The 24013-nt window shown below is 42.0% G+C and overlaps 1 protein-coding gene across 1 annotated transcript; it reads left to right on the top strand.

Moving 5' to 3' along the window:
- Positions 1-4606: 4606 nt before the first annotated feature.
- On the top strand, positions 4607-23408 carry SQLE (squalene epoxidase). Its single transcript, XM_083826427.1, has 11 exons — positions 4607-5404; positions 7843-8095; positions 8377-8557; positions 11292-11388; positions 16581-16694; positions 19101-19272; positions 19575-19670; positions 20266-20408; positions 21512-21608; positions 21961-22048; positions 22806-23408. Exons 1-11 carry the CDS (start codon positions 5123-5125, stop codon positions 22996-22998), a joined length of 1716 nt encoding a protein of 571 aa, XP_083682553.1. The 5' UTR covers positions 4607-5122; the 3' UTR covers positions 22999-23408.
- The last annotated feature ends 605 nt before the right edge of the window (positions 23409-24013 follow it).

Raw genomic sequence — 24013 nt, 5'->3', positions numbered from 1 at the left:
CTTGGGAAGTAAGTTTGCTCAGCTGCAAGAAAAGTTCACTTGCAGCAAAGTCAGTGGGGATTAATTCCTGCCTCATAAGAATTTTTTCCTATTTGCTAAGCTCTCCCTACTTCTCCCTTCAGCTTATTTCGCTTGTCTTTTCTCTCTGACCTCTAGAGCTCACCTCTGAAATTGTGAATGGATGGGTTATTGTTGATGTGTAATTTGCAATTCCAATTCAAGGGAAGTCACAGGTATGAGCTGCTTTCTGGTTTATATATCTTGTGCACCTCTTGCTCCAGCATTGTTCTTTTCTTGAGGACTTGATTGTCTTCTGGATGAATTTGATCACCTGCTATGCAGAAACAAACTGCTGTCTGAGTAAATGATGGAGAGAAATCACCGCTGGGATCCAAGCGTGGTCTGCTGTAAAGAGAAAGAACCGTTTGGGTTGCGTGTGGAGGCAGGCACTGCAGAGGCTGCATTTCTGTTAAATGCTGTGTAACCGCTCAAAAGGAAACTTGTGATTGTGAACTTGTGATTATGGATATCGACTGACTACTTGCCCACTCTTCATCATTAAAAAAAAAAAAAGTTAAACACATTGATAATATATTAAGAAATTGTGATGTACAATCTAACAGAAGTGATACAAAAATGGGCAGCTTAATTCCACCCCGCTAAGGGGCCAGTGCCTATAGATGCGGTTGTTGGGGCTGATTAGGGGTCATGTGGCCACTCCTGTACCACGTACAGCCTGTACATTACCTGTATTCCTCAAGCCCTGGAAACTTTAAATTATAACTTGAACTCCCCAGGTGTTACAGCTTTGCCCCTAAAGAGGTGTCCTCTTAAATGCTGTGCAAAGAACAGGAGATACTGGATTTAATTCCATAATTATGCACGAATAAGAGACAAAACATTTTACAATCTACTTGATGAGAGAGAGAGAAGATATTGCTGACCTGGAAAGAGTCCAGCGGAGGGCCACAAAGATGATACGGGGCCTGGAGCATCTTCCCTATGAAGAAAGGCTGAGAGACCTGGGTCTGCTCAGCCTGGAGAAAAGAAGACTGAGAGGGGATCTCATCAATGTTTATAAATACCTGAGGTGTGGGAGACAGAGGGATTTGGCCAACCTCTTTTCAGTCGTTTGTGGGGACAGGACAAGGGGTAATGGCCACAAAATGGAGCACAGGAAGTTCCGTGCCAACATGTGAAAGAACTTCTTCACGGTGAGGGTGACGGAGCACTGGGACAGGCTGCCCAGGGAGGTTGTGGGGTCTCCTTCTCTGGAGATATTCAAGGCCTGTCTGGACGCCTACCTGGGCAGCCTGCTCTGGGGTATCTGCTCTGGCAGGGGGGTTGGACCCGATGACCTCTTGAGGTCCCTTCCAACCCCTACAATTCTGTGATTCTGTGATCTCTTTGGCTACTTTAAAAATAAAATGTGTCATGAGGATGAACTTGCATAATGTGCTTCATAGTATTTTTAGTGGATTTCCTATTCATGCATTACATTTATATTTAACAATGTTTTTCCTGTTTCTCGTTATTTTTTGACATTTATTAAAAACTTACTGAAAACGTCTGCAGAGTTCTTGTGCTCAGTTCTAGAAAACATCCAACTGTTCTGTTCTAATTTGTTACAAAAATGAATTAAACTACCCAACTTCTCAATAGGATTGGATATTGGTCCTAATCCATGGACTGCTAGGGTAGTTGTGATCATGCACTAGGGGCCTGTCTTGAGTATTATGGGTTGGCATCTTAGGATGGCTTTCTTATGAAGCCTGCTTCTGTAAAACCAGCAAAGTCTATCTTAATGGAATTATTTATTTTTTATACCCTGGAGTTCTGCCCACCATTTCTGGTTGTTCCAATTTCACATCGCTGTCAACAGCTGGCTGTCCAAGTCTAAAAACTGCATTTTGCTAAGTGAAGCTGCTTCTGGGAAAGAGTGAAGAGAAAAGTCTGCTCCAACCTCTTCTTGGGTGGCCTTATTTCCTGGTTCTGAAGTTGTTCTCCAATTTTAGAAATTCTTGTTTCAGCCTGTCCGTATTTGCTGCTGTGAAATTTTAATCATTGAATGATGTTTCATAGCACTCATCCTGACAGTGCTTCACAGCTGAGGCAAGAAGCTTCTTATTCTAGAAACAAAATTCTTAGCAAAGTTCAAGAACACACAGAAATACAAAACAACACAAAAAGTTGTTTTGTAATGTTGGAAAATAGGAAATCCACAGCAATACCTTCTTATTTACAATAATATAAGCAATAAAAGTTAGTCTTTTCTTACAGTAAATAGAGAAATGTAACTATGTCAAGCTCTTCACCATAGCTAAGAGACAGTGAGGAGCCATCCACATTTCATGTCTTGGCTGGAAATGTTGAGAGCACATCTGAGCCTCCAACAGATGCACCTGTGAGCGTTGTATACAAAACCAGAATCCTGTAATTGTTTCAAATCGCTCTGAACAGAAGTATCAAGAAAAAAATACTCAGGAATTACATAATCCTGACAGATGTTTTGCACAAGCATTGCATCAACATTTGCTGGGGTGGAAGGCGAACAAGTGTGTAGTTTTGTTATTCAATAATAAGATCTAATTACTACCTGCAGCAGAAGAGAACCCACGCCCACTGTTTTTTACCAGCCATATATTACTGCCTTCTCCTCTGTCTCAGACACAGCATTTGTGTGTCCACAGCATGACTTGGACAGGACAGAAAGTTGGTTTTCCATAGTGGGTCACATTTCCATGTTACCAGGGAGTTGATGCAAATAACCTTCCGGCTGCATAAATCAGGATCCAGGTTGGGGGTTAACATGGATTTTTGGTATTTGAAGTTAAAAGGAACCTGAACTCACTCTAACCTTAAAATCATCATAGCAGCATCTTCATTCACATCACTCTGCTTCAGTTTTCTTAAACACCATCCTTCTTCCTATTAGCTCCTTAAATTTTACTGGTCCTTTGTCCAACTCTTACTAGGTATTTGCATTACCCTGCTTTTATTTTCAGTAGTTTTTGGATCATGTTTGTCAATTGATTTACCTGTCCTAGTCTTCAGAAGGATTGTGTTGGTTTCAGTGAACACTCTCACTTAAAAACTGTGCTGCTGTTCATGCTTGGACCCTGACATGAAATGCCCAGAAGGCTTATATATGGTTTAGTTTCGTCTTCCAAAGTACCAAGCAACTCTGTGACGCCCAGTTCATAAAACAGGCATTTTAAGCAGGCTTAAGGCACATGAGTGAATTGAACAGAATAAATCAAGTGCAGAGGTATCTAAAAGGTTCAGTCTCAAGTGTTTTAAATATAAAACTTAAATATAAAGTTCAAACTGGGGAAAAGCAGCCTGTGCTTGCCTGTGAACATGGTTTTTACCAGTAGATGCCTATCATTATGGATGTCTCTGTTGCACCAAAGTTCATGCCATAGTTAAGGGCACGAGCACCATCACTGGATGAGACTGAAACTGGTGTCTTTATTATATAGAAAAACCTGTGCTTGATCTCTTTACCTGACACATCTTTACTTTTAGCCTGAGTTAGCTGAGGAATGAACCAAACCCCGTTCTTTTACTGGCTCCCATTTTTGCCTTTACTCATACAAGCCTACCTATTTGTTTTGAGTCCTTTTTTTTTACTGCACAAGACATTGCTAAAAGTTTTTCCCCTCTTCACAATCCGCTGTGGTGCCATTTTGCCACTGCAAGGGTCTCATCTCCTCCCTTGAGCCTGAATGCACTGCTCTATTGGCGTGCTTGGTTTTGGTCGTTCTTATAACAGTTCTGCGTGAAGTGGGGCCCTGACATGTTTTATAACTTCGTTGCTTTTGAGTATCATTGTACCGTGTTCACACTCGGCATTGTTTGCTGCCACACCTGCTCAGCTCAAGAACAGTTTGCAGGTTACAGAGAGCAGGAAGGACCACTTATGCCTGCTCCTGAGGAACTTAGTGCTAAAAAAGGGATTATTTGTTTTGTTGCGTTGGTTTTACCCAGCCCGAGAAGTAACTCTAGGACCAAAACTCTGGACTCCCCTTCCTGTCTGCGAGTTTGGGGCACGTTATCCTTTTCCCCCATCCCTTGGTTTTACATTTCTGGGCTCAGTTTCCGGCTGACTGGATGGCAGCCATCCCCTGTCCCTCTCACTGCCCTGCAGCCGTACGCCCAGACACTTCTCTTATAAAATAAAAGCCTTAAAACCTCCTCAGGCTGCACAACGCTCCACCCCCTCAGCCCCTCCACCTCCCCTGAGGGGCCCGCGCCCCCGGCAGCGCGCATGCGCGGCGCCGTGAGGCAGCAGCGCGGGAAGCGGGGCTGCCCCCCCTCCCTATCCCGTCACCACGGCAACCGCGGTGCGACCGCCCCGCCTCCCGTCGTCACATCGCCCTAGCCGCACGGCGGGCGCAAGCCCCGCCTTCCCCGCCCTCTGATTGGGCGCCCGCCCATAGCGCCATCTCGGCATAGCACCGCCGATTGGCCAGCCGCCGCTGGGGCACGGGGCGCGCGGTGCCGAGGGGGAGGCGGGGCCAGGGGTTCATTAGCATAGCCCCGCCCCTTGGACGCCAGCCCGCTCCCCCCTCCCACCCCTAATCCCCCCCCCCCCGGGCTGGGACCGGGGCAGGGGACAGGGACAGGGACAGGGGACAAGGGGACAGGGGACAGGGGATAGGGGATAAGGGGACAAGGGGATAGGGGCAGGCTGGGCACAGCAGAGGGGCGGCCCCACAGGCAGGGTAGGGAAGGGAATCATCATAGAGAGAAGCCTTGAGCTTCGTGAGCATCCCTTGTGGCAGCCCAGGTGCTGCAGGCGTTGGTTTTTTTTATATATATCATTTCATTTTTTATTATTTTTTAATTATTATTATTTTTTGAATGCACCGCAGGTGCTGTACAGGTCCTTGGGGATTTTAAGAAGACGTCTGAGGGCGGTTTTTAAAGGTTCCCCTTTGGAGCAGGGGCTGGGCTCGCTGCCGTCCCCCCCCTTCCATCGCGCCGCAAGCCCTGGCTCCGTTTCTCTAATTAATATCTTCCTTAAAAAAAAAGAAAAAAAAAAAAACTGATTTGGGGAGCATCAGCCCGCGTTAACGCTCTAAGGGAAGCTGCCGGGAGCGGCGGCCGGCGCGGCGCGATGTGGACTTTCCTGGGCATCGCCTCCTTCATCTACGTGTACAAGAAGTGCGGGGACCTGCTGAGCTACGCCAACAAGGAGCTGCTGCTCTCCGCCTTCGTCTTCTTCTCCCTGGGCTTGCTGCTGTCCTACAGGTACCACTTCAGGGGGCCCAGGCAGCAGCGGCAGAAGAGCCACCCGGGGATGCTCTCCGACGTCCTCTCGGCGCTGCCGCTCGTTGGCTTCTTCTGGGCCAAACCCAGCGCGGGGGCTCGGCGGGTCGAGGCACCCAAATCCCGAAAGGTAAACGGGGTCGGGAGGTGGCGGCACGTGGGGTGGGGATGGCCTCCCCTTGTGCCTTCTGCCTGTGCCCCGGTGAGGGCCGTGAAGGTTGGGGAGGGTTTGTCTTTACGTCCTGGGTGACCGGTGGGTCGTGCTTGGTGTTGGTTTCCGGGGGGCCAAGCGAACAGCGAAAGTCGTTTATAGGGGTTTTGTGAAGTCAAGCGACGTGTGACTGCTCAAGGAAAATGTCGTAGTAAGGGATTTCTGTACGAGCAGAAAGATGTATTCCGTTGCCAGTCTGTTGTGGGGACTGGAGAGAAGCATCTCGTGTGAGGAAGGGCTGCGAGCAGGGGGCGTTCACCAAGGGACTGCCATCGACGTGTGCACATTTCTGAAGGTGCAGAGAGGACGGGGCCAGGCTCTTCTCAGTGGTGCCCAGTGCCAGGACAAGAGGCAACAGGCACAACGTGAACACGGGAGGTTTCATCTGCACACCAGGAAGCACTTCTGTACGGACCAAGCGCTGGCACGGGTTGCTCAGAGAGGCTGTGCAGTCTCCCTCCTTGGAGATCTTCAAAAATTGCCTGGACGTGGACCTGGGCACCCTGCTCTGGGCGTCCCTGCTTGGGCAGATAGTCCCCAGAGATCCATCCCTTCTAGCCTCAGCCTTTCTGTGGTTCTGCGGTCATCATCCTAATATTTCTGCATACAGCAAATCGGTCTGGAGAGCTGCAGATGCACTTATTTGGGAGTTCCTGATAAAATAGTGCCTGCACAATATTACAGAGCCCGAGCTCAAGTAGCCAGTCTGGTGAGCTGTGCCCAGCACGAGGCTTGCTGTGAGCGCTGGGCAGAGCTGGAGTTTGGCAGCGGTGCTGCAATCTAAGAGCACGAAGTGGACATGCATATGCAGTACCTCTGCGGGTCAGCACTGCTTGGCTACCTGCCCCAGTCCTTCTGGTTATTTTCTATCTGAGCACTGACCCCTTGCACAAAAGCACTTGAAACTTTTTGGATGCATGCCCTATGAATTTTTTGGTAGGTTCTGGATTTTATTTGATTTTGCTGGTAAAAGCCTGCCTTTACCCCCATTTCTTGCATTGCTGAAATTCATACTGTTACTTTTGCACTCCCTTGCTGAGTGGTAGATATAAACGTGACACAATGCCCCTAGAAATCCTGGTGTCTGTGTTGTTCTGGCCATTCATTTCACTGATGTAATCGTATTTTTACTCTTGTCAGCAATGTAGTGCTGAGGCATTTGTAAGAGTGGATTGCACCCCAGGCTTTATTCTAGCCGCTGGAGAAACAACTTGCACATTTGTGCTGAAACTTTTTTGCACTTTGAGGACTAAGTGATTAAACGCTCTTAGGAGTTTACTATAACACAGCTGGTCTTCAGGTACCAGGTACATGTTAGTTGGTGTGTAACCTGAGGTATGTCAAATCTGGGCAGTTAAGTGTAGGCATATAGCAATTTTGCATGTATTTTGACTGTTTGATGAGCTTTCATTGTAGGACCAGTTCTTTATAACGTTTCCCACATAGCCATTTCTCCTGACATTTTTCCATGCTGAGTATTTCCATTCATGTGGGTTTTTTTTTGACACATGGGTTCACTTACACTAAAATTAGAGAAATACATTTTCCAGTGGATATGGTAACTTTTTAAATGGCTAAGTGCAATGTTCACCGTGTAGTAGGAACTCACTGATACAAAGGAATTGGAATATTACTTTATAGATCAAGAGGATGGGGCAGCCTTGTTTTACTGCCTTTTGTAGGAACTTGACTTTGAGTATATCTGAGACCATGGCTATGTTAATGGTTCCTCTTTGATCAGGATGGCAGTTTTAAGCAGGTATCTTAGAATCGTAGAATGATTTGGGTTGGAAGGGACCTTAAAGACCACCTAGTTCCAGCCCCCCTGCCAGGGGCAGGGACACCTCCCACCAGCCCAGGTTGCCCAAAGCCCCATCCAGCCTGGCCTTGAACACCTCCAGGGATGGGGCATCCACAGCTTCTCTGGGCAGCCTGTGCCAGGGCCTCACCATCCTTGGAGTCTAGAATTTCTTCCATATACCTAATTCAAATCTACCCTTTTTAGTTTAAAGCCATTTCCCCTTGTCCTAACCCTACAGTCCCTGATAAAGAGTCTTGATTTGTTTGTTTTGTTTTCCCTGCTTGATTTGAGCAACCTGTCCCTGCCTATGGCAGGGGAGTTGCAGCTACGTGATTTTTAAGGTCCCTTCCAACCAAACGATTCTAGGATTTGTTTTTGTTTCATTGTAGGGTACGACTGATTTCATTTTAAACAAAACTTAAACAGGAAGCTGCTGTCCAACCACAAATGCTCTCAGTCTGCTAGATGAAAGTAGAACTAGTCCAAGGTCAGCCCTCTGGAAAGGTTTTGATACAGATATTATCAGCACATGTAACTTTGTCTTTCTTTTCTGCAGGGTAAAATAGAAGTAAACTTCTCAGACATTCATCTGACAGAGACTGCTACAAATACAGCCTTATCACCGCAGTACGATCCAGAAATTATCATTGTGGGTTCGGGTGTCCTTGGTTCTTCCTTGGCCACAGTGCTCTCAAGGGATGGAAGAAAAGTGACTGTAATTGAGAGAGATCTGAAAGAACCCGACAGGATAGTTGGAGAATTGTTGCAACCTGGAGGCTTCAATGCGCTTAGAGACTTGGGTCTTGAAGGTGAGTGCATTTCAAACCGTACCTTTCTCTATTACACAACAGTTACTACACTCAATAATGTTTTTAGAAAAAGCATGCCTACAGGGAAGATGAAGAAATAGATTATCGGTGATGTATATTTGAATTAAAATTAATGGAATTAAAAGCATTTTAAAATATTCTTTCTTCAATGTTTATGTTTTGATTAAGAAAATTGGACTTTACGTAAATAAAAACTTTCAATACATTATTAAGCTTTTAAAAGGCTTTTTAAAACTCTTCTACTGGCTTTTATTTTGCAGATACAGTAGAAGGTATTGATGCGCAAACAGTAAATGGCTACATAATTCATGACATAGAGACCAAATCGGAGGTTGAAATTCCTTATCCAACATCTGAAGATGGCCGTGTAGTGAGCGGAAGGTCTTTCCATCATGGCAAGTTCATCATGGGTCTCCGAAAGGCAGCTATGGCAGAGCCCAAGTGAGTCTCATTGTGATAGTGAATGTCATAGGCTGGATCCTGAGATGCTGTGGCACTGTTCCCAGGGTCAGTGAGGTTCCCTGACCATTTCATTCTGGCCCAACACAGAGGGCTCCAGTGGATGAGACTGAGACAAAGTGACAGTTGTAGTTACTCTTTCTGTTTTCTGTAGATCTATACACGAATGGAGTATACTTCATACATTCACCTTTGGGATAAGTTAATCTTTAAATTTATGGGAATATAGGCCTCAAATATGAGGCAAGATGGTGGCCTGTCCATGTGAGAGAACAGTCCAGGGCTAAAAGTTGATTCTCTTCTACCGATTCTTGCGTTTGATATTTTACCAGAAGCAGCGACCTCTTCTCAGGGAGCGATGCATACAAGGTCTTTGGTAAAGAAATGTATGATACACCTCGTATCATTTCCTCCAGAGGTGTTGTTTATGATTCAAGAAATCAAACTTATTTTACATTTGCATGTTCTGCTTTTTCTGCTAACAAGAAGTCAAGCAAAATAGCTAGAAAGGAGCACTAAATACCTGGAAAGAGCTACTGCCGGTAACTTCTGCATTTTAGAATCTTGAAGATGCATCCTCTTCACAATGAAGTAAAAAGTAGTGTTTGGTATTTCCACTTTAACTGATCACTTCCTTCTATAAAAGAGATAGAAGGTAACTTTTCTTAGAATAGATTCTGGATGCTGTTTCTATTGGGTATTGTGTTTTGTTTTTTTCCATAAATACTGCTTACCAGGGAAATACACAAGGCATTATCTTATTTTTACTTTACATGTCTTTATTCTGAACTGGAAAATTACTTTCTCTTATCGTAGCTTTTATATGATATGAATTATTAACACAAAAATACAGCAACTCTGAAATACAGTTAAAATCGATGAAAACTGCATTTACTAGTGATAAAAGCTAAAGCTTTCTTGTTAAGGCTTCAAGTTCATTGAAATTTGGACATCTGTTTGTTGAATTTGTGGGAAACTCCAGGAGCTGTACATAAGTTTTTATAAATTTCTGCTTAAAAGATTATGTTTGAGTCACAAATTCAATCTTTATCCCTTCTTCCACACTTTCTTTAATGTTCATTTTGTTCTTTAATGTTCATTTTGAATATGTTTGCTTTCCATTTTCATTATAGTACAGAAAATTGCATGTTAAATCAAGGCTCAGCGGAGATCAAATACTCTTAATAGTGCTGTGACGCTTTGTTTTTCATCTTGTTACTTATGAAAATACAGGGAATAACGACTACTGATTAATATATATTTTTATATTTTTTTATAGTTGTTATTTACTTAAGTGCTTCCTTTTCTGATTCCAGCCCACTATAAAAATAATTCTATGATTCTATATTCTCTTTATCTGTATTAAGAAATATGAATTAATTTCACATGAGTAAAATTGATTCTACAGGGAAAATAGGTAAGGCATCATTAGTTAATTATTTTTTAGTGGATTAGAATCAGAAAAGGAAGTAAGCACTTCAATAAATGAAATAACAGCTATAGAAGAAATATAAAAGCTAGTAGGATCCACAGAACTGATTCACCTGCTGTTAACTAACAGGTTGCTGCATTCCCTTGCTGTTGAAGTTCCTGTTAGTGTGCTTATGCATGACCATTCGTATTTTGATAAAGCCCACCTGTTTGTTGCCTGGAAAGGTTAAGCTGGTCACTTCCACATCTGACTTGTGAGATTTAACCCGATAGGTGATCTCTGGGAACACCCAGGAACTTGAACTGCTTATGAAGCCCAAGCTTGGCTAAGAAATTTTGGCGCAACTGGCATGTGGATTAGGGCACTCAGCTGAGATGTGGGAGATCTGCTCTGAAATTTCTGTGGTGGCCAGCTGTAGCAAAGACATTAATTCAATCACTCATGTTTCCTTTGAGAGCCTAAAATATCAAGTTGTCGTATTCTCATATGGGTCTTCATCTCATTTCTTGAAGTTGTGTTCCATCTGGGTACGAAAATATTTGTGAAGTAGAGAGAGTGTCCATTTCGAGCTGGCCTGAGCTGCTGGGATCAGGTCTAACAGCTCAGACCCAGCAAGGGATTTAAGTGGGCAGAAACCTAGTTTGTGAAACCCAAATAGCCCTGGTTGGGAGGTATAATGCAAGGGATGCTCCGTTCAAACTCTGATCATAAGCATTATCAGATCTTTACATTTCTGTCCTAAGCAGGTTAGGTAGTTTACAGAACTCACAAAGAATAGTCCCAAATAATCTAAATTTTAAAATTAGGTTCCTGTTAATTATTTCAGTGCTGCTTTGGCTCTTGCTCTTCTCTTCTACTTGGAGTTAGGTTGCACTTGGAGTGTCAGCATTTCCCACTGTTCAGCAGAGATGACTCAGCTGGCAGATTTCTGACTGTTATTAGGTGTCGGACTCCTCCCTGTGTCTCTCACATGGCCATGGAACACCTAAGGCAAAACTGGGGGTTCTGCTAAGTGGTAGGGTGTTTACGTTGAGCATTATGGTTTTAGAATATCCTCAAATGTCAAGCCAAATGGCCGTGTCGAACTGAAATTAATGACAAGCACTTTTTGACACTTAGTATGGCTTTGGAATAGTGGTCAAGGACACATCTTCATAATATTTAAACAAAATATGTTGGCAGAGACAAGATTAGTGAAAATCAGGTTTTCCTTCTGTGCCTAGTGCCTTGAAATGCATCCTTAATCCTCTTTCCTTCTGTTCTAACTCCTCTATTTTACTCCAGTGCAAAATTCATTGAAGGGACTGTGTTACAACTGCTTGAAGAAGATGACTGTGTTGTGGGTGTTCAGTACAAGGACAAAGAAACTGGAGATACTAAGGTGAGACAGTTTTCTGTTTTCAACTTTGTTTAACTTTGTCCTCTTTAATATCTTTATTGATGATCTGGATGAGGGCGTCCAGTGCACCCTCAGTAAGTTTGCAGATGACACCAAGCTAAGTGCGTGTGTCGATCTGCTCGAGGGCAGGAAGGCTCTGCAGGAGGATCTGGATAGGCTGGAGCGATGGGCTGAGGTCAACTGCATGAAGTTCAACAAGGCCAAGTGCCGGGTCCTGCACCTGGGCTGCAACAACCCCAAGCAGAGCTACAGGCTGGGAGATGAGTGGCTGGAAAGCTGCCTGGCCGAGAAGGACCTGGGAGTATTGGTGGATAGTCGGCTGAATATGAGCCAGCAGTGTGCTCAGGTGGCCAAGAAGGCCAACAGCATCCTGGCCTGTATAAGAAGCAGTGTGGCCAGCAGGTCGAGGGAAGTGATTGTGCCCCTGTACTCGGCTCTGGTGAGGCCGCACCTCGAGTACTGTGTTCAGTTTTGGGCCCCTCGCTACAGGAAGGACATGGACGTGCTCGAGCGAGTCCAGAGAAGGGCGACCAAGCTTGTGAGGGGTCTGGAGAACAAGTCTTACGAGGAGCGGCTGAGGGAGCTGGGCTTGTTCAGCCTGGAGAAGAGGAGGCTCAGGGGCGACCTCATCGCTCTCTACAGTTACCTGAAAGGAGGCTGTAGAGAGGTGGGGGTTGGTCTATTCTCCCACGTGCCTAGTGACAGGACGAGGGGGAATGGGCTAAAGTTGCGACAGGGGAGTTTTAGGTTGGATGTTAGGAAGTACTTCTTTACCGAAAGGGTTATTAAGCATTGGAACGGGCTGCCCAGGGAGGTGGTGGAGTCACCATCCCTGGAGGTCTTTAAAAGACGTTTAGATGTAGAGCTTAGGGATATGGTTTAGTGGAGTACTTAGTGTTAGGTCGGAGGTTGGACTCGATGATCTTGAGGTCTCTTCCAACCTAGAGAAATCTGTGAATCTGTGAATCTGTAACTACTGTGGGAGTAGAATTACATGTATATAGCATTTTAGAAACACTGCTATTTCAGATCAGTGGTGCAGAGAAACTGCAATTACCGAGGAGGTGAAAGCTTTAATAAAGGAAGATTGCTTTCTAGTGGATGCAGTCTTGGCACATGGGAATTCTTTTTATAACTTCTTGTACAGCTTCTGATATCAGTGTCTCCAGAGAATTCAGTTTGTTTTTTCTTTCATATTTGTATGTCTGGAGCTTAAAATCTTTTGAAAGTTACTAATGGAAAAAGCAATGTATTAAGATTCATGCTTTGTCTGTATACAGTGGTCTGCATTTCCACGTATACCTCCGCCATTGACTGAGGTGTCTGAAAGTCAGAATATAGCTATATCCAGTCACTGAATCACTGAAAGAGAAGTCTGGCCTATTTCAATTGCATGTGATTTTTCTTTGCCCCAGCTAATGCTAAACTGTTGGCTAAATGCTATGAAACTGAGTGAAAATATAATAAAAAGTTTAGGAGAGACCAGTCTAGGTAGAGCATACGTTCTGAAGTTCTGGATATACTGCCTATTCTCTAGAAAAGCCAAATTTGAAAATTTCCCATTTGATGGCTTTAAAATTCCTTTGCTGCCTAAAGTTATGTACTAAGTGTGCTCTGATGGGGGAGGCAGGAATCTCCTGTGTTCTGCTGCCCTGCGTACATGATTCAGAAAGCTTCTGAGTAGTTGGCAGATCTGGTTCTAAGCACTTCTAATGAAATCTCTCATCTTTAGATCATTTAGAAATGAAAATGGAAATGGTGATATAAAACCATATGTAGGAGACCATTTTAAAATTACTTGTCCAAGAGGTGGGAGAGCAGATTTTGAGCCTACTTGGGCAAAAGGCATTTCAGCCCACTGTATGGCGGAGTGCTCTAAGTATGAAGCTGTAAGACAGCTGAGGAGAAACACCGTCCTTGGTGAGGTAGCTGGAGGAAAGGGGAGTTCCAAGTCCCATTCCTTGGTCTGCCTGTCTTTAAGGTCCTGTGAAATGAATAATAGAACAGTAGCAAGTCCACTGTGGTATAGTAAGCCATTGAATTACACATACGTATTGGAAAGATGGGGAGTTTGGAGGTGGGGACGTTTTGCAGTTCTGTTTTTGTTTGGCTTTATTTGTTTGTTTTTTCCACATCCAATTGGCTTAATCATCCAGAAATACAGAAGACTTTTTTGTCACGGGGAGAAATAGTGAATGTTTTGCTTGGAGATTTTTTAAGTTTTACACATTTATGGATTTTATTGTTGTAATTTTAAATATGACCTATTTGACCAGTGGTAGGGTGACCAGTGTTTTAGCTGATAATATTTCTGAGAGCATGGATGTTGTTCTTAAAGCCTTGAGTTTCCCGTCTGTACAATGGGGATAAGCAAATTCACATTTTGCTTTGAATGTTGATGTTCCGTGGCTGGAAAGAGTTACATTATTTGCTGTCCTGTATAGCCTTTGATTATAGAAATATAGGAAACACGGAAGAATTTTTTATCAGAAATTTCTTACACCATCTGTTAATTTTTACAGCTGGGGAACTTCTTACAGGGCAGGTGGGGGAGAGCCTGTTTCTGTTCCTTAGCCTGCTCTCATAAGGAAAGGAGGATAATGTATGTTGTATGTCTGTGCTTTTCTATTCTCCACATCCCCAGTCTCCATCACGTTACCTTTGAGGTTTTTGTTCTGTTACATGAGGTTTAATTCAGCCAGCATGATAAAAGTCAAGTTATAAAATTTATCAAAAAGAGGCAGTTAAACAGAGGAAAGGTCTTAGTATGTTGACTGTGGAAAAACAGTAGTATGAGTATTCAGCTCATTAAACAACAGGGAATCCATATGGGCAGGAGACCTTGCTCTAATTGCAGGAATAATTAGAGCTTGCAATTATCCATAGGAAAGAGGTTATGTTAGCTCTGTCTCTTCGACTGTTTCTAAACTCACTTCTGTAAGCTCAAAGACTAGAAACATGTATATTATTCAGGGATATAAATATATTTTAAAATATATATTATGTATATATTTACTCAGCTCTACTCTCCTCTCATTTTGTCCAAGTTCACACAGAAAAAGATGTAAAGATCATGTCGCACAAGTGACTGAGTCCCACTGCTGAGCAGGAGAGAACTGCTCATAGAGGAACTCATTCCATGTAGATGTAGAATTCACATGGTGCCTGCATGGGGCTTAAGTGGCAAGGGTTTGGTTAGCAGGAGGCTGCAGGGGTGGCCTCTGTGAGAAGAATCCAGCAGCTGCCCCATGTTAGATAAGGGCCAGTTTCAGCCGGCTCCAAAGGGGCCCACTGCTACCCAGAACCAAGCCAATGAGCAATGTTGTTTGCACCTCTGTGAGAGCAGATTTAAGAAAGGGAAAGAAAAAACCTGCTGTACCATAGGAGCTGGGAGAGAGGGGTGAGAAAATGTGAGAGAAGCAGCCCTGCAGCCCCCAAGGTGAGTGCAGCAGGAGGGCAGGAGGTGCTCCAGGCAGGCAGCAGCAGTTCCCCTGCGGCCTGTGGAGAGGCCCCTGGTGGAGCAGGCTGTCCCCCTGCAGCCCACGGGTCCCACACGGAGCAGATCTCCACGCTGCAGCCCGTGGAGGAGCCCCCGGTGGAGCAGGTGGATGTGGCCTGGAGGAGGCTGCGGCCCATGGAGAGCCCCCGCAGGAGCAGGCCCCGGGCCGGAGCTGCAGCCCGTGGAGAGGAGCCCCCGCAGGAGCAGGGGGTCTGGGGGGAGCTGCCGCCCGTGGGGGACCCGTGCTGGAGCAGTTTGCTCCTGGGGGATGGACCCCGTGGGACGGAGCCGTGTGGGAGCAGTTGTTGGAGAGCTGCTGCCTGTGGGCAGCCCCCGCAGGCTCAGTTCGGGAAGGACGGCATCCCGTGGGAGGGACCCCACGGGGAGCAGGGGCAGAGAGGGACCATGAAGGAACGGCGGAGACAAAGGGTCAGGGACTGACCGCAGCCCCCATTCCCCGTTCCCCTGCGGTGCTCAGGGGGAGGAGATGGAAGAGGGTGGATGGTGTTTTCAGTTGTTTTTAATTTCTCGCTGTTCTAGTCTGTTAGTGATAGGTAATAAATTTTATAATCTCTCTACTGTGAGTCTGTTTGCCCGTGATGACGACTGTTGAGTGATCTCCCTGGCCTTATCTCAACCCTTGAGCCCTTTCCTTTGTATTTTCTCCCCCTTTCCCTTTGAGGAGGGGGAGAAGGAGAGCGGTTGTGGTGGAGCTCGGCTGCCTAACTGGGTAAAACCACCACAGTGCCTCACCAGACGCTTCTGTCCAAAAGTAATAATGAAGCATGGCATGCCTTTTTTTTTTTGGCTTGTAGCTTACAAGCTGGAAGCTTAAAAGGCAGATTATTTTTTCTGCTCATGCCAAGTGTGTGAAGACAAAGGACTAATGCTCATTATAAATCTGTATATTCAGTGATGTATATTCAGTGATTTAACTGCAAATGGCAATGAGAACGCTGTACATAGAGGAAAGAAACATCTACCTGTAAAAGCTTTCCCGTTCTGGTGTTACAATGTTACCGTCACAATAAAATGCTTAAAAATATATTTTAATAATCAGAATAATTTGCTTATGTTAGGGAACAGTGTATATATTAAACATTAGGAACTTGTGCATGCGTTCAGGCAGAACCTAATCTGTTTACTCAGTTTTTATTTTGTATTTTCTCTATATACAGTATTTCTGTTTATAGTTCCTAAGTGTACTAGGAACTGTTCAGAGTCCACTGCTTGTTCTTTTAATGAAGACCTGGGCATGTTGACTGTATTTGGGTTTATTACACTTTGGTTTGTTTTTGTTTAGTTGCATATGAGTGGTTCTTTCATTAATTTTTTTTTTCCTGAAGAGCATTTTAGGCTGAATCAAGCAATTATTCTATTTTCTTGTCCATTTTATCGGAGTTCTGACACAATCCCCATAACTGTATTATGTGATTGCATGTCTAAAAAAGCTGAAGAATATTGTTGGGCTAAATTTCAGAATAAATAGTTTAATATCAAGATGAGGAAAGCAGAAGTATTTTGACAGGCATTTTATAAGTGTCGTCTGTGGACCTCTTACATGCTTATTGTTTTGAAGAACATCTAATGGGCAATTGATAAGGAGGGCTTGAGAGTTGTTTCCCGTTGTTCTGAAACAAAATTGAAAATATCCTGTCTTTCTGTTATGCTGCAGGAACTTCATGCACCTCTTACTGTTGTAGCGGATGGACTTTTCTCCAAATTTAGAAAAAACTTGGTCTCCAGCAACGTTACTGTTTCATCCCATTTTGTTGGTTGCATTTTGAAGGTAACTTTTGTGTATTACTGCATACAAGCCAGTATGCTACCTCTTCTTAGTGTGGGTCTGGATTTCACTGAATTATCTTTTATTAACTTTGTTGTGAACCGAGAAATGAGAAGAATCTCAGAGTTTTACAAAGGCCGTGCAGCATCCAGGCGTTCTTGGAAAGATCATTGCGAGGTGGTACCAAAAACCACCATTTAGTGTATGTGGTTTGGAAATTGATTTTACCCTAAAAGGGGGCCAAGCATGTGTTTTGGGGGTACACAGGTCACAATAAGCATTTCTTGGAACACCTTTTATTTGTTAATCTGTTGTTATCAACAGACCCAATCTGCGGTTATTAATGGCAGATAACTATTCATGCACAGCACGTGGAGTTATTCACTCGTGTACCTGGCTCTCATATTCAAAGTTGCTTGGCTGGGGCAGTGCTTAGGAGGCCAAACCTGGCTTTGTACTCAGGAGCAGAGGGTTGTAGTGATAACCCAGGAGCTTCTGAGTGGTGTTTGGAGAGTGCCCCGGCTGTACATATTCCTGCGTGTATAATAATGTATTATTAGCTCCTCTGGATCAACAGGATTGCTGGTCTCCACCGGCTGTCTATTTGTCCTTGGGAAATGTTCACACGCTTTCTTTCCAATACCTCTTTGGCCTGTTTGTTTGGTGGTGTTTGTTTTGTTTTGTTTTGTTGTTTGGTTATTTTTTCCATCCAAATGTATAGGTACCTATAGAACCCATTAATATGAGCTCGTATGGAAGGGGAGTTTATAGTAGAGCTTTGTAAAATGAAAGAGGTGTTCAGAAGTCTGTGAAAGGAGATTTATGCAAGAAATACTTTAATCAAATGTAATTGCAGAGTTACAGAGGTTTACATAGGTAGAGAATATTTCTATGAAAGACTTAAGCACTCTTTGTTAAAGCAACTATTGACACTTTGTTGTAAGGATTATCCTGAATTCTAATATTAAATGTTTTTCAACAGAATTAGTTAGAACAGTGCTTTTAAATATTTCTTCAACTATTCTATCAGTTTCTGTGTCACTTTGAGAAGTGCTTGGAAATTTGCATCTCTGTTTTTTAACTCTTAAATTATTGATGTATACTCTGTCCCATCTCTGGGATAGCTGAACTTGCTGTGTCAGATTTAGCATATTTGGTACAAGTATATGTCAGATTTTCAAAACATTTAAATAACTGTGAGCCATATTTTTTTTTACATGAATATTGTGGTTAAAAGTTGGATTAACACCAAACTCTGCTCTTAAAGCCAGAAATCTAATTAATTAATTAATAATCTAACTAATCTGTAGTTGAGCAAGAGAGGGTTAAACAACTGGATTAGGTTTCAACATAGCTACTTTACACTGAGCACTGGATCAGATTATGGAAAATACTGAAGGCAAAAAAATGTTGCAGTATCTCACATAAGCCTTTGCTATGCGTGCACTGGCTCTAATCTGTGGATTAGAGGTAGGCACTGCTGGAACCTACTTTGTGAAGTTGTTACTCTGGATATGGGTGTTTTGACTAGTTTATGTTAAAATATCTATACTGAAGATAGTGATACACTCTTTTTTTCTGCGGTATTGTTATTGTTTAGACACTTGTTCAGGGAGCAAAGACCTTGAGTTTTAGATATCCTAGCAGCTGTGGGTCAAGCCACCTGTGTTTTATATCCCAGAAAAATACCCAAACTGTGCTTCTGCCTAAAAATGGGGTACCTTGTAACCGGGTACATATAAACTTTCAGGATCTATAAATGTAAGTGGAAAAAGTGTGAATTCAGGTTGGTAGCTCAATGGCTGACTGTATTGCCCTCCAAGGCTGCTGTGTTAACCGTTGGATTAACAATAAAAAATAATCAAGGGAGAATGAACCAAAACTACAGAACTTACACTGGACTCAGAAGTCTGAGTTGGAGGAGAAGCTTCAGCACTTTGGGGGTCCTTATCCCTATAGTTATTGCTGCATAACTGCCTTCTCTTTCTCTACTTTTGGAAACTTGGTTAAGCATGAGGACTGTAGTCGTCTACAGATTAGTGTATTTCTTTCCCTCCTATGGCTTTCTTCATCGAGGTAAAGATGATCTTATGAAAAGCTACTACACTGATTACATTACAGCTTTCCAACAGCATGTTTTAAATACTAGTGAGGTTTTCAAATGACATGTATAACATGTATTTTAGTGAATATTAAAATGTGTTGCCAAAAGAATTGTAACTACACGGAAGTTCAGAACTTTCCCCTTAAGAACACATTTATTGTTCATTTAAAGAAAAAAAATAATATGAACTTAATATTGATATGGGATTTTATTTTGAAGTATGTCAGAAAATGGTTTTGTGTATCTCAAGTTTAGCATCCTTTCATTAATTGATTTCAATCCTTCTCCCCCTTTTTCTTTTTAAGGACGCATCACAGTTTAAAGCTAATTATGCTGAACTTGTTTTAGCTAAAACTAGTCCAGTACTAATCTATCAGATTTCTTCAACTGAGACTCGAGTCCTTGTTGATATTCGAGGGAAAATGCCAAAAAACTTAAAAGAATATATGATTGAGAACATTCATCCACAACTACCTGGTAAGTTTAGAAAGCTTTTATGAAATCCTTTCATGATTGTCCCAATTAGAGTCTGCCAATTAGAGGCACGCTTCCTTCAATCCATTGAACCATGTATTTGTTTTTTTTTTCCACATGTACAGTTACTGTTTCAGTAAATGTTCACACTTAGATTTTACTTCAAGTAGCAGTTTGTTCAGTTGACCTCCATGAGTTTAGAAGTTTGGAAGGATTACATCTCTGACAAGAGGTTAAAATGAGTTGTGTGCAAATTATTTAAGATTCTACCTAAGTATTGTAACTGAAAAAAATGGCTATTGCAGATCACCTGAAGGAACCATTTTTAGCAGCAGTTCAGAATGATCGTTTAAGGACTATGCCAGCAAGCTTCTTGCCTCCTTCAGCTGTTAACAAAAAAGGTGTGTATTGTGAAACAAAGGGGGTGAGAGGGTGGCAATATAAACTTCTGGGACTTAAGGCCGTGTTTTCATAGATGTATGCTTTTTGCTCAGTACAAATATTTCATCCTTTTATGAAAAAGATAATGGTTTGCATTTGGCAAAATGTATGCATTTGGCAAAAATGTATGCATTTGGCACAATTTAACTAGAATGTTTATTTATACACAAAACTTTAAATCAATGTCTGCTTCATTTTTTAACTTTAAATAACTCAGTTGCTCATGCTTATGTAAGTTTGGTCTTTTTAAGGAAAACTTGGTTTTAAAAAAAGAAAGAAATTACCTTGAACTCTATGTATGTATATATGTATGTGTATTCTTTGATGTACACACATGCATACATATGGGGGAAAATATTTTGAACTTTAAATTTTTAAATCTGTTAAAGTAAGGACATCTTTTTTCCCTTTTATATTTATTTTTTCTCAGTTCCTAGTTATTCATCTTATTTCCTGACGGGATTGAATTCTCAATAAGCTTGGTAACAGAGGGTTTGTGTTCTAAGATTATACAGTGATTGTGCAGTAGCCCATTAATCTTTTTCTTCTACTTAGGAGTTCTTCTTTTGGGAGATGCATATAATATAAGACACCCTCTGACTGGTGGAGGAATGAGTGTTGTTTTAAACGATGTCAAAATATGGAGAAGCTTGCTCCAGGATATTCCAGACCTTTATGAAGATTCTGATGTTCTTAAGGTGAAGCTTTCTTTTGGACTTAGTTTAGGCAACTTTTGTTCCACTTTAGGTGACACACTTTTAAGTTTTATGCATCAGAGGGACATGTAAGTTATTAGTGAGTCACGGCTCTTCATAATTCATACAAATCATGCGTTAGGCATGCATCAGTAACAGCTATGATTACTGAGTGCTATGGCTGTGAGGCAGATACAAGACAGCTTACTGATCAGTCTCGTTTTGCTTCAGGAGACTGTGCTGTGTCTAGTCATCGTGCTTTGCTAGCGCAGTACCTGATGTTCCTGCATTGGTAGTGTTCTTCTTAATGTAGAGTGAGCTCAAATGGGATGGGTTTGGATGGGTTTGCACCATTATCTTGCATGAGTGTACTTAGAGAATAATGAGCATGTACACCTAGTTTGTCAAGGTGCCTTTTGACGCTCCACCAGCCTCTTGCCTGCCACATTAGTCTCACAGTAGAGAGTTAGAAGACGTTCTTCTTGCCCAGAAATCTGCACCATCGCTAAGATTTAGACCCCAAAAATCCGATCAGTGGATGATAAGATTTCTGATTTATTTGTTTACCATTTTTGATCAGGGCAGGCATATTGACTTGGCTAAATGACAGCCAGAATAATTATAGACCACAAATAAATTATTCAAAAAAGTTTTATGTTTTTGTTTTGTTTTGTTTGTTTGTTTTGAAGTGAGAAACATTTAAAAGGAATGTCAGGACAATACAGCACTTACCTGACCAAATGCAAATACCCATATCTCAGCTGATCACCTCAGACTTTCAGTTGTTTTCTATTTATTCTCAGCCAACAGGGAGAACTAAGCAAGTGTTATCCTTTCACTGCCTGAATTACTCCAGCCAACTACCATAGGATGAGATGAAGCATACCCTGAAACTGCCCTGTTTTTTCTATATTCAGTGTCAGAGGAGCCACATAACTGGTTTAACAAATATCCAAAGTCCCTTAATGACCTAGCTCGGAACATACCTAGTGTATCTCTAAATCCACTCTGTGTTTTCACATGGCTATGACTCATATCACCTACTTAGAAATCACTTCAATGCTGTTCTGTATTGCCTGATATAAATGTATTTTTTCCTTTTGCAGGCAAAAAAATCATTTTACTGGTCAAGAAAAAAGTCTCATTCTTTTGTAGTGAATGTTCTTGCCCAAGCACTTTATGAACTTTTTGCTGCCACAGACGGTAAATATATTTTAAAGATAACTTCTGATTAATTCAAATTTGGTAAATAAGTATGTCTGGGGAGGGAATGTGTATGTATATCAGCATATGAGTATGTGTTTGTGTTTATATCGATAACAAAAGACAAAATATCTGAAATCACTTGTTCTTGTGTCAGTATTCAGAAACATGTAGATATTCCATAAGATTAACCTTTACTTAAATAAAACCATGTCCAAATCCAACTGAATTTAACAGAGCAACAGCTACCAAAGTGCCGCAATCCTGGATTTTATATCCCTGTTGCATTTGCTGAAAAAGTTTTCAGTATCCGTTGACTGTATTTGTTGAGTCATTTTAATTCGTTTTATAGATTCCTTGCATCAGCTGAAGAAAGCCTGTTTCCATTACTTCAGACTTGGTGGAGAATGTGTCTCGGGACCTGTTGGATTGCTGTCTGTGTAAGTTCAGTGCACTGATAATAGTTTATGTCAGCCAGATCAAGCATTGTGAGCTTCTGTTAGAATTTGCTTTGCTCCCAGTCAGTCAACTTTGCATGGGGGGAATGGTCAACACGAGCCAATGTTTTCAGGGTTATACTAAAGTTTGGAGCTTTATTAGAAGCCACGTCTTCTCTGCCTTTTTTAGCTTTCTTAAAATTGCCTCTGAAAGCTAGAGAGAAGTTTATATAGGTGGCATGGAAGGTTGAGTGAGGAGCTGGTGGAGGTGTTTCATGCTTGACAAGTTGAGAGTAGTGACAGGTGAAGTCTCCCTCAGTGAGCAAAAGGAACAGGGAAACAGGTAACTATCAAGGTGTTTTTGAATGACCCCTCAAACTGGTGAATGCACAATAAATCGTTCTCCTTTGAACATGTGAAAATGTGTGCATTTATATTTATCCCGTTTTGGAATGAGAGCTAAAACTGGCAGAGCCTGTATAGCCTCCTGGGAGCTGCTAAAGACAGATACACCCTTGCTTTCTCTTCACGTCTGTGTATTGGCTAACCTCTGGAAGGGAATACAGGGCGTGTAGCAGCTCCAAGATGATCAGACTTACTTATTTACTTACTTTTAGTTGGGATCACATCAGGATCACAGCTGCCTACATCAGAAGATTGTGTGTAATCTTAAGGAGACGGCTCAATTTGTAAATTGAAAATTCGACAATGATTTTTTGTTCTGTTTATTTACATGTTTTATCTCTCTGTTTTTATACAGGTTATCTCCTAAGCCAATGGTACTGATTGGCCACTTCTTTGCTGTGGCGCTATATGCTGTTTATTTCTGCTTTAAGTCAGAGTCCTGGATTACCACGCCTCGAGCATTTTTCAATAGTGGAGCTGTACTTTACAGGAGTTGCTCTATAATATTTCCACTTATTTACTCTGAAATGAAATCCCTAATCTATTAAGGGGAAATGACTGGAAGAAGAAAACATGAAGATCACGATGCCTTTAAAATCTTTGGACATGTACTATTTAATATTATATTATGTTTTCTTCAAAATGCAATTTCGTTGATCAGGATTTGACTTAATTTTGGTTTTGTGGTTATATACATATATATTATATGTAAATATTCTTTCCTTTGCAATTAAAATTCAAAGAGGAGTTAGCTGTTTACAAGAACTATAATTAAGTGTTGACATATGGTAGACAATTGCCAGTTTTGTCAGAATTTCACCCCTCGCTTTATCCATTGCAGACTGCACCACTAATATTAATAAACTGAAAAGTGAAAACTGTAAACCATATGCTGCTATTATCCTTCATGCTTTTTTCTGTTCAATAGTTCCATAAAATATTTCTTCATTTCTGTGAAATACTGTAAGAAAATTCTTGATTTGGGTTATTTCATTAGGCTTTGCCTCTGTTCTTTTTCATTTGCAGCTAAGATGCTAGTATGCTGACACTTAAAAGGACACTAAAGAATTTCAGCTTTTGAAATGTCACTGTATCTTTAATGTCAGTCACTGTTGCAAATGCCGCATTGCTCTTCGGAAATCATTCTTTACACCAGAATTACTTTAACCAAGTACTAATCAAACCACGGTCATGTTGGCTACTGCATTGCACCCAGGTACTGAAAGCACATGTTTTTTGAAACTTTCTTCCCATCTCGCTTCCTTTTAAAAACTTCAAGGTTTTGTTTTGTCTTGCTTGGTGTGTTTGCCACTAACTGAAGCACAGCAACAAACTGTGTCCACTGAAACTTCAGTCCAGGCTGTTTCCAGTAGACAGTAATCGTTAATATTACTTCTAAAAATTGTGAAGTACCATGAAAGTGTCCTTTTAATACTTGGAATATATTTTTTTCTTCCTGTAGAAGTTGCTGCATGTTACCTGAGAGTCCATGTATTCCATTGTTGGTCAATATTCCTCTCGATGTTACCTTAACCAGTATGCTTTCTTTTGCTCTTGCGTTCT

This window comes from Anser anser (assembly GCF_964211835.1).
Source record: "Anser anser genome assembly, chromosome: 2".
In the NCBI taxonomy this organism is placed as follows: domain Eukaryota; kingdom Metazoa; phylum Chordata; class Aves; order Anseriformes; family Anatidae; genus Anser; species Anser anser.
Note: the sequence above shows the minus strand (reverse complement) of the source record. Positions and strands in the feature narration are given on the sequence as shown.

Bases quoted from the DNA above. Each gene is read 5' to 3' on its own strand.
- SQLE (XM_083826427.1), top strand. From the start codon at position 5,123: ATGTGGACTTTCCTGGGCATCGCCTCCTTCATCTACGTGTACAAGAAG. The intron at 8,096-8,376 runs GTGAGTGCATTT...TTTATTTTGCAG, and splicing joins TAGAGACTTGGGTCTTGAAG to ATACAGTAGAAGGTATTGAT. The intron at 8,558-11,291 runs GTGAGTCTCATT...ATTTTACTCCAG, and splicing joins GCAGCTATGGCAGAGCCCAA to TGCAAAATTCATTGAAGGGA.